Source organism: Alosa sapidissima, chromosome 21, assembly GCF_018492685.1.
Source record: "Alosa sapidissima isolate fAloSap1 chromosome 21, fAloSap1.pri, whole genome shotgun sequence".
Lineage (NCBI taxonomy): Eukaryota > Metazoa > Chordata > Actinopteri > Clupeiformes > Clupeidae > Alosa > Alosa sapidissima.
This window is the reverse complement of record NC_055977.1, coordinates 6,107,817-6,118,619: the sequence shown is the minus strand read 5'-3', so window position 1 is coordinate 6,118,619 and position 10,803 is coordinate 6,107,817. Positions and strand designations below refer to the sequence as shown.

The following is a 10,803-nucleotide window of genomic DNA, read 5'->3' as shown; positions in this document are numbered from 1 at the left end:
GAGGAGATTTAAAGCACTTTATAATAAATAATATACGAGACCGTGTCCTGTTGAGTTGTATGCGTTTGGTCTGAAGGGGGAGATTACAGGCGAAGGCCGGCTTTCAGATTGCATGTGACTGGGGCTACTGCCTCTAAACCCGGACTCTGGATTTTCAGGTGAATGTGGAATGTAGGCCTATCGGTAATGGCGACCACTTGGTACTCTGCTATTTGCTTTGGGGGAAAATAACAACGAAAAAAAAAAAAAAAAAAAAACTTTTCTTTTTAAGTCTTGAGCAACCTTCACTTTTTATATCCACAGGATTTCTTTCCATCCTGCGTTGCCAAAACAAACTCTGTTTTTCACTCTTGCACATTTACTTCTCATCCCTCTCTTCCTCACACTTCTGCTCCCTCCTGGCTGAGGAGGTAGCCCCTCCTCCTCACAGGTAAGGGTTGCCGGGGCGACGCGGCCCCGTTGGCGTGGTGACGGCCCTTGAGGGAGGTGTGGTTGCCGTGGTGATGGTGGGCGGGAGGAGGCCGGGGCGGGTCGCGCAGGGACGGGGGAACGGCCGAGGCCTTGATGGGGACGATGCGCGTGTCCATCACCTCGCAGTCCACCTGCATCATCATCTCGTAGCCTCCAGATGAGTTATACAGAGACTCTGCAGGAATGGAGGGATAGAGAGAGAGACAGAGAGAAAGAGACAGGAAGTAAGAAAGAGAAAGGAAGAAGGAAACATACATTAACTCTACCTCTACGGAACATACATTAACCCTACCTCTACGGAACATACATTAACCCTACCTCTACGGAACATACATTAACCCTAACCCTACTAGGGCTGCATCTATCGATTCTTTTTGGAATCAAGTATTCTAGCGATTATTTCATTGATTAATTGAGTAATCGTATAAATAAATAATTTTGCGTACCTTTGCGAAACAGGCATTAAAAAAAACATTTTAAAAAGCCATGCAGTAAAACAATGAATCCACTTTATCTGTATTTGTAAGTGTCCACCAAACAGAACACATAATGCCCAGAAGAAGCAGCTCACCGTTGACGGACATGGCAGGCATGACCAGAGACATCTTGGGCCGCGACGTTTTATTGTGACTGATGGCGGGCAACAGCAGGTGATCCTGTGAAACAGGGAGGCGTGGGGTTAATACACACAACATCTAATGGAGAAGGAGGGGCGGGATTGATACACACAACATCCAATGGAAACGGAGGGGGCGGGATTGATACACACAACATCCAATGGAAAAGGAGGGGCGGGATTGATACACACAACATCCAATGGGAAAGGAGGGGCGGGGCATAACACACAACATTGCATGGGACGGGAGGGGCGGGATTGATACACATAACATCCAATTGGACAGCAGGGACTGGAGGGGTGGATATAAACATACACAACATCCAATGGGACAGCAGGGGTGGGGATTATTATACACAATGTCCTACGAGACAGCAAGGGTGGGGTCAGAGTTCAGCGCCTCACCCGTCTGAAGGACACCACGTAGAAGGTGTCCTCGCGTCGGTCGATGGCGTCCAGGAACTCGCTGTAGCTAATCTCAGGACCTGGGAAGACCTGCAGCTGGCTGTGAAGGCAGGGCCACAAGGTCAGAGGTTAAAGATCAGTAGTCAATAGAGAAGCTGGCCATCTGAAGCTAAATTATTGGCATATAACTGGGAATTGTAGTTTTTTGTCACCTCTCAATGGATCTGTGTGCCTGAATGGGAAGGTATCGGGAGAAGTTGGTCTTCTTGTGCTGAGTTTTCTGCTGAGGGGAGAGAGAAAGGGAAAATCATCAACAGATTACAGATTACACCATTTCAGCCAATCATCGAATGGCCTATACAGATTACACCATTTCAGACGATTTTTCCGCGATTTTGTCATAGCCGACAAATTTTCAGTGTCGGGCCCGAATATGAAAACTTGGGAACAACGCCGAAGGAGGGACACGTCCTGCTGGGGCCAAATACCTTACTGTCTATGAGCAACACTTGCTGGGGCCAAACACCTTACTGTCTATGAGCAACACTTGCTGGGGCCAAACGCCTTACTGTCTATGGGCAACACTTGCTGGGGCCAAACGCCTTACTGTCTATGGGCAACACTTGCTGGGGCCAAACGCCTTACTGTCTATGGGCAACACTTGCTGGGGCCAAACGCCTTACTGTCTATGGGCAACACTTGCCGCCAGTGCTCTGTCAAACTGGGCTACCTGTTCAGATCTGATGTAACATGTTAGAGCGATGTGATGTGTGTGTGATGACGTTATAGTGATCTGATTGTGTGATCTGATGTGTGTGTGATGTGTGTGTGTGTGATGACGTTATAGTGATCTGATTGTGTGATCTGATGTGTGTGTGATGTGTGTGTGTGATGATGTTAGAGTGATCTGGTGTGTGTGTGTGTGTGTGTGTGATGATGTTAGAGTGATCTGATGTGTGTGATGACGTTAAAGTGATCTGATTGTGAGATGTTAGAGTGATCTGATGTGTGTGTGTAATGACGTTAGAGTGATCTGATGTGTGTGTGTGATGATGTTAGAGTGATCTGATGTGTGTGTGTGTGTGTGATGACGTTAAAGTGATCTGATTGTGTGATGTGAGATGTTAGAGTGATCTGATGTGTGTGTGATGTTAGCAATCTGATGCCCTTGGTGAGCTACGTTATGCGTTTAGTTAATCAGTAGGTGTAAATGTGTGGAGTGCAGAGATGTAAAAAGTGAAACTCCTGCCATGTATTGGTTCTACCTGTGCACTAAGCACAGGTGATTTCGCTAATTAGCCGCTCTACCTGTAGCCTAGAAATCTAGACGCGCCCCAAATTACATTTGCTGCCAGGGCTAGTCTAGCGACTCTCCATTGGCTTGTGAGCTCCAGAAATCGAAACTTAATCAGGCCAATGAAATTGTGTATAGAGTCGTTAGGTGGGCTTAACATAATGATTGATGGCAGAGTTGCAACGGTTTGGCTTGAATTCCCTGCTACTTGAAAACAAATAAGATGGATGTTGCTGCTGGCGAACAGTGTGACACGAGTTAAGCTTTTATTAAGTTGGCAAACGTTTGAACTAGCCAACTAGCTCCGCTGGTGGGAAACTCATGGAACTCATAGCGCTGCCGCTGTCCTATTGCGTGCAGAAGGAATTTGAAAGACAACTGATTATCCCGCCCCTCGGACTGAGCACTGCGAAAGGTGAGTGCCCAGACCCTACATTTTGATGTGGGTCTGGCTCGTCAGGCTACTCTACCTGGCCAGAGCGGTAGAAAAACAGAGTGGCGACACTCCCATAGACTTCCATAGGAAACAATGGCAGCGCTTTTTCCAGGCTACTTTGGCGTTATGCAGAGCTCAAAAGTTCCTAACTTTGACATTTGACATTTTGACATTCTTGAATTTCCCCTTCAGGATCAATAAAGTATCTAAGTATCTATCTATCTATCTACATTCACGGCTTTAGCCCCATTGACTTCCATTGCTTTCTGCCTGATATTGTCAGTGGTAAGTAGACGAAGGTACGACGTTTTTTCAATTGGCATATGCATTTCCTATACCAACTGCACTAGTAGATACTGGTATTGTTCTTTGAGGTTTATGTGCTGCTTGTTTAACTGATATTTATGCTTAAATGTTGACCGAAATTTCAAAGCTAAAAGTTAGCCTGCAAACCTTGATGTGGAGAGAGGCTAGCTTAAAGATAATGTTCCTATGTCAATAATGAATTTCAGACAAAACACATTTGGTTGGCCTATTGTAGTAGGGCAACTTTAGATTATAGGTTGGTTGTCAAAAGATTTTTATACTGCTAGAACTATATATTTCAAACTTGATTGCGTTAGCTTACGTTAGCTAGTCAGCTCATTCGCATACATAGTGTTAACGATATATGCTATGAGGGGGAACACAAACTTTATCTTGATAAAATACATTTCATTCAGCATGGTAACTCATGGTATTCAGATGTGCTGGTTATCAATGGGTTTGTGATTAACGCTTTTCAGGTGAAAAATGGAGCAAATGAATGTGATTATTGTCTTTAAACCTGATATAGATTAGCTTGCTAGATGGCGAGTTTTATGGCGTTATTGAACTGAACCGTGGGCTGAAGTAGGCTAGTGTCCACGACTCGTGAACGAGGGTAGCCTAGAAATCTAGACGCACCCTAGCGGCGGCAAATTAATTTGCTCAGCCTGTACGTCTAGTAGCAAACCATAGGAATTTGTATTGGCTAACACCGTGGATGTTATCCAATCACAGCACTCTATTTTGTTAGAATCTTAAGGCGGGCTTAACAGGATAACGACAGTCCTGCAACGGTGAACAACAAGGAAGGTGGCTATGGCGAACGAAGAGCGGTTGTTTGAATCGGCATTGGCGTCAACTTTGGAGGAGTTGGACTTGTGCTTTTCTTTTAAAGTTGAGCAACACAATGCACTTAAGTCATTCCTTTCGAAGAAGGATGTATTTGCCGTTTTGCCGACCGGATACGGATATGGTCGTAGCGCTGGCCTATTGCATGCCTAGGCAGTTTGAAAGACAATTCTCTGCCCGCCCCTTGGATTAAGCGAGGTGAATGGCTCGATTCCAGACTATACATTTCAATGATATAGGTTGGCCCGCCAGGCTAGAACGAGGGGATTTCAGTTATGAATTTCAGGGGAAGCAGTAGGAGCAAAACCTAGACTATTATAAGTTATTGTTATTGTTACTGGTGCGTGGCTCTTCCCTTGCCAGCCCAGTCCTGTGCCACTATCACTGTAACAAAGGGACAGTGCAGTGGAACAAGCGGTAGGCGAGTGTGGCATCTGTATAGTAGCCTACAGTAGGAGTTTTTGCTCCAACTGATAATCGATTTCAGGTTTCGGTTCATTTAGTTTTCAGTAATTTTACATTTCGTGTTGGTGTTCTTGGTGTAATAATTTTGATTGCTTTGTCTGCCAAGTAATTTGTCAAATACATAGCGAAGTTTGCATGGAAGAGACTGACGTGACAAGAGGGCATTGCCTTTCATTAGGTAGTGATCTTTGTAAGTAGGACAAAATGTCTTTCTTTGGATAACTGAAAAGTGTAGTCAGGTTAATAGGGCATAGGTCACTCTGAAAGTAATCCCCAACAAAATTATTCTTCATGTTGTTATTGTTATAGTTTTTGTGTGGACTTGTGGCACCCCCAGCCTTGCAAATAGTTGGCTGTGTATGGGTAGCCTATGTAAAACTCTTGCTGGAGATGGCCTCTTGCTTAGGTTTCTGCTAATTACTTAATGTGTTGTCCCAAGTATACACAAAGTTTTACCTGCTCTGTTCACTCCTTCCATTCTCCACTGTGTCTGTTCTGCTTATCCAGGACCAAGGATGCAGAGGACAAGAAGGGTGTGCTATATATGAGTGGAATGGTCAGATAAGATCATTTCTTATGTTTGAGGTCCACACAATGGGGCCCTTACCCAAAGGGAGTTGTGTTGATCCAGCATCTTCCACACCTTCCAAATATGTTGCATCCTCTTTACCATGTCCCTCTTATAGGTGTACAGAGTATATGGAGAGCTATCCATTCCTTCCACATTGTGTCTTTTGTGTAGTTCACACACAATTGTTGTTCAAACTTTGGAAACGGAAATCTTTTTATTTTTTGGAAACCTAAATGAGTGTCAGACCTCCTTTTTATGTTGCAGTGTCACCATACCTTCTTTTTTGCATTTGTTCCTGTTCTTGTTTTAAACACACATTTAAAACTTAATAAAAAATCTATTGAAAACCTAACATGTATCAGTCTTCATGCTGTAGTCTCACCAGCCGGCTGAAATACAAGTTATAAGTATTTTATTGAAACAGTTGATTGCTGATTGAGTTACAAGTGTGAAATTGAAACAGTGGGTGTCTTATCTTGCAGTATTGATCAAACCTTTCACATTTAAGTTGTTGTTGATTCTTATTTAGCCTATGTGTTTTTGACATGTTTATGGCTAGTCTTAAAATGTTAGCAAGGCTGTGTGGTGGCCACCTTTATGCTATTTCTCTAAAAGATCTGAACAGATTTAATGCATTGATCAAACTTTTAAAATTTAAGCTGTTAGGCTACTGAATGCTATTCATATGTTCATATGCTATTCATATATTTATATATTTGATAGACGTTTATTGCTAGTCTTACAATGATCAAAGTTGTGTGGTAGATTTGGGGTGGGGGGGGGGGGGGGGGGCACCTTCATCTTCATCTCACCAAACAAACTGAAAAGGACACTGGATATAAATACACTCATGTCCAGCAAGGAAACAAACGTTCAATGTTAGAACTACCAAAGAACATGTTTTAGATCGATGTTGCAGACCAATTACACTCGCAATATGTAATTGACACTATAATGTAAGCATGCTAACACGTAATAACACTCGTTTTTGGCTTGTTGTAATGTTTCCCGTTCAATAATGCACTCGCTGCTGTCTATCCGATTGAAATAACACGACACGCAAAGAGCTGTTTGGAACTGTTGAAGCGTACGTGAACCACGTGACCGCGTGTCGGCGACTTCACAGAGTGTCGCAACTCTCTTTTTCTATGGCTCTGGACCTGGCTAAAGAGCTGTGCTAATTGCTAATTAGAATCAGCTGATTAAGTAAATGGCTGTAACAAAAACATGGCAGGACTTTTACTTTGTGTAGCCGTACTTTTACACCTCTGGTGGAGTGTAAATCTGGTTACACGTCTGGTGGAGTGTAAATGTTGTTGAGTGTGAGAAGAAGTGAGAAGGTGGCATCCTGTTGAGGAAGCGGGTGGCTGTGCGGTGCGGTGGTTTGATGCGACACCTCTGTGACTTGGGGCTTTTTGAACGACCACATCCTGCTGAAGCAGTGGGTGGGTGTGTGGGAGTTTGGCATACATACCTGTGCTACTTTGGGCTTTTTGACTATCTTGGGCTTCCCTCCAGATTTGGTGCGGTCGATCTGGTGGCGATGTACCCAGCCTCGCAGCTCATCAGCAAGCCTGCAGCAGAACACACACAAATCAGCATCAGCAGTGTGTGTTTGCTTGCTTGTGTGTGTGTGTGTGTGTACTTGTGTGTTTGTACCTGAGGGACTCGGAGCGGTTGAACTGTCTGCAGTCAGGAGAGTTGAAGTAGCGGTCAATGTCCTGCAGAACCAAATCCTTCATGTCGCTGAACACACTACTCAGGTTCCTAAACACACACACACACACACACACACACACACACACACACACACACACAACAAACACACAAGTAAACACACACAGGAACAACATTGTTGAGAAAGAAAGTAAATAAACAAATAAATAAATAAAATGATTCACAGTGTCTTTCAAAGCACTCACTGTCGCCTAGCATCATGCAAAAATCAGACACCACACAATAGCCTTCCATAAGACCTGTGATGAACACCGTGGGCTACACTGCGTATGCCACCAGGTGGGTTTGGAAGACTGGCGCACCTGAACTGGTAGGGGTCAGTGTCCGCCCCCCACCTGTCCTGACCACCTTCCTCTTCGGCGAGTGTCCCCTCGGCCGGCGGCGTCCTCACACTGACGCGGGATTGGTTGAGCTCCTGCTCGTCCTCAAACTCCAGCAGGTGCCTCCCCGTGTGGGCGGACAAGCTGTCCTGCAAGGCCGACTCCAACTTCCTGTCCGTGATGCTGAGGGAGAGAGACGACACACACTCTGGGGTCACTCTTTAATCTGGAGTACTGATGCAGCTGATGATAACCCTTAAAGAATGTTGGAAAATTAACGTTCTAAAGAATATCTGGGTTCATTGAATTCAACATAGAATTTTAGAACCTTCAATTGTTGCGGAACGGAATCTTATGTTAGAATGTTCAAAACCTACACCTTTAACCCTTAAAGGAGTACCGTCACACTGGTGTGACGGAAATGTTGAGAAATGAACGTTCTAAAGAATATCTGGGTTCATTGAATTCAACATAGAATTTTAGAACCTTCAATTGTTGCGGAACTTAGAATGTTCAAAAACCTACACCTTTAAGGGTTAAGGGTTAGTAGGAGGCTGGCCTTAAGGAATCACAAGCAAGAAATGTGCAACACAGAGAACCTTGCATGACAAAGAGAGCAAAACTGTTTGTTAATGTCAGAATATGTTTGTGGAATTCAGGGACACACAGACAGACAGACAGAGACAGACAGACAGACAGACAGACAGACACACAGACAGACACAGAAAGGCAGGCAGGCAGACAGACAGACACACACACAGGCAGACAGACAGGTAAAGGAGAGCAGTGGTACCTGACGGGGCCGAAGCTAAAGGTGATGAAGAGCAGCACCACCATCACACACACCGCCCTCTTGTTGTTGTTTGATTCCCCTCCCTGCCACCGCAACACACAAACAGGCGTCAAGAGTGTCAGGTGTCTGAACCAAACCAGACAAATCGAAATAGAAACAAAAAAAAAGCCCCAAAACTCAAACAGTCACAGGCACGCACACTGAACCATCACTTGCAGAACAAAACTAGACTACCTATGGTATATAGATCAAGTACAGCATTGATCACATTTATCCATCTTTAACAAATGAGGGTCTTTTTCAACAATGAATACAGAGCGCTCTGTCAGACAGTCAGGGCCAGCAACCACCCCCCCATTCATTCTGTCTGGATTCAAGGGTAGGAGCAGGCTTCACCCAGACTCTTTTTGTCTTTTTTGTCTTTTTGTGTTGGGCCAAACTTAGACGTAATCTGAAAAGGAGAAAAGGTGTTTGGGTGTGTGGGTATTTAAGATTGGTGTGCAACATTCATTCTCTTCAGCACATCGAAGAAGGCACTACGCAAAAGCGTGTCTCTGTGCAATAAAAAGATTATTGAAAGCGAAGCCTTTTCTCCTTTTTTTCCCAACCTAACCGCCCTCATTCAGGCAGGTTCATTCGGTCTGGACCGTGCTGACACCATCTCTCTCTGTAAGCGGGCATCAGCAGAGCCCAGCCGTGGCTTTGTGTTCCCTGGGCATCTCTCTCTGTAAGCGGGCATCAGCAGAGCCCAGCGGTGGCTTTGTGTTCCCTGGGCATCTCTCTCTGTAAGCGGGCATCAGCAGAGCCCAGCGGTGGCTCTCTGGGCCATGCTTTGTTTTCCCTGAGCAGTGTGTCCTGTGGGAAGCGTCTCCTCCAATTAACCAGCCCACGGCCCAGTGGGAGCCTCTCAGACACCTGGGACAATCCTGCTCTAGATTAGAATACAGCTACTGGGTCTGCTCTCTCTCTGTCTTTCAGTCTCTCTCTCTGTCTCAAATTCAAATTCAAAAAAAGCTTTATTGACATAACAAGAGCACTTGTGTTGTCAAAGCATACAAATCATAAGTAAGTTAGTGAGGAAACAAAGAGCATGAAAATAAGTAAGAATAAACAAATAAAAAAAGTAAATAAATATAAATAAAATAATAATAAAATAAATTATAAGAAATAAAATAATAATAATAATAATAATAAAAAGATTAGAAATTATAGTTCTAGATGAGATGGGATTGAATAGGATTTAAGGTGGTGGAGAGGTGAGAGAATCTGTTCTTGCGTATGTGCTTTCTAACCTTAATTTGTGGCACATATACACAAACTGAGCTGCTAGCTCAATAGTCTTTGTGTCCTGTCCTAAGAGGATTTTCATTTTGGAACTAGCATCTAGTGACATAAATTGTTTATTGTGTCTACTAAATCTTGCATAGAAGTCATTTCTCAGTAATTGATAAATGGGACACCTATGCAGAAAATGTATTTCATCTTCAAACTCCATTGTGTCACAGTACTTGCATAGGCGTTGATGTTTTTCTTGCCATGATTTTTTGTAGCGTTCTTTGAGGTTGTTTCAGTGTTACTAGATAATTTGCTAGTTTGTATTCTCTGTTTAATTGACAGTAGCTGCCCAGTTTTTTGTTGGAGTGAATTTCATTTTGCCATTGCGTAATGTAGGTTGCCTTCATGAATTTGTGAGTTTTATTCAGATTGGTTAGGTTTATTCCTGTATTCCTGTATTATATTGTATTCCTGATGTATTCTCTCTGTCTGTCTGTCTCTCTCTCTCTCTCTCTCTAGGGCTGTCACTTTACGTTCGAAAATCGATTGCACAATCGATTGGACCAACCAACACAGAAAACTAAAATAGGGAATCGATTTTAACCAAATATGTACACTATTCATTTTAAACAAATTAAACAAATAAAAAATCTAGATGCAACAAAACTCACAAACAAGCAGTAAGCATTGCGAAAGCTAAAAAGAAAATTCCCACCAATTTTACGCACCGGAAACAGCTGTTTCAATCGGCTGCTGTGCTGCTGGTGTTTTGCCAAAGAATTGAGGACAACGCGATCAACCTCTGCGACATGAGAGAGACGAGTGATCGGCCCTAATAACTTGAGGAGTTCGATATGGAAGCACTTCGGGGTTTGGGTATATCAAACTATGGAGAAGGACAAAGCGGTATGCAAACTGTGCAGTTCTACGTAGGCGAAATTTGTTTGACATTTCTAATTGTAAACGCAGCCACGTTGAAGCCTGCAGTAATGTTTTTCACTGATGTTATGGCAGTCCACTCTGCTTATTGTTTATCGAGAATGTTGCACTCCTGTTTGTCATTGTGCACGAAACTTCACGCCAAGAAATCATCAGAAATATTGCTGGCTTGTGCGTATTCAAGCGCCCCCATTACGTTTGTCCTAATGCCTGTTAGTTGTGAAAATTGAAACGTCTTTACACATGAAAAATCGATTTTACAATCGATTCAATGAACAATTATGTCTCAAGAATCGAACAGGATTTTTTCACAAAAGTGACAGCCC

General features: G+C 43.6%; 1 protein-coding gene across 4 annotated transcripts in view; it reads right to left on the bottom strand.

Moving 5' to 3' along the window:
• Positions 1 to 216: 216 nt before the first annotated feature.
• atf6b (activating transcription factor 6 beta) overlaps positions 217 to 10,803 on the bottom strand; it is a 21,817-nt gene continuing 11,230 nt past the window's right edge. For 2 of the 4 annotated variants that reach the window (XM_042077553.1, XM_042077555.1), the window contains exons 10-17: positions 8,264 to 8,346; positions 7,453 to 7,653; positions 7,073 to 7,180; positions 6,888 to 6,987; positions 1,705 to 1,772; positions 1,493 to 1,592; positions 1,043 to 1,127; positions 217 to 646 (exon numbers count right to left, since the gene is read on the bottom strand). In XM_042077553.1, the coding sequence (XP_041933487.1) occupies positions 381 to 646; positions 1,043 to 1,127; positions 1,493 to 1,592; positions 1,705 to 1,772; positions 6,888 to 6,987; positions 7,073 to 7,180; positions 7,453 to 7,653; positions 8,264 to 8,346 (1,011 nt within the window). In that variant the 3' untranslated portion in view covers positions 217 to 380. Of the gene's footprint in view, positions 647 to 1,042; positions 1,128 to 1,492; positions 1,593 to 1,704; positions 1,776 to 6,887; positions 6,988 to 7,072; positions 7,181 to 7,452; positions 7,654 to 8,263; positions 8,347 to 10,803 lie in introns of all 4 variants that reach the window. The other 2 variants (XM_042077552.1, XM_042077554.1) reach the window with 1 other exon arrangement.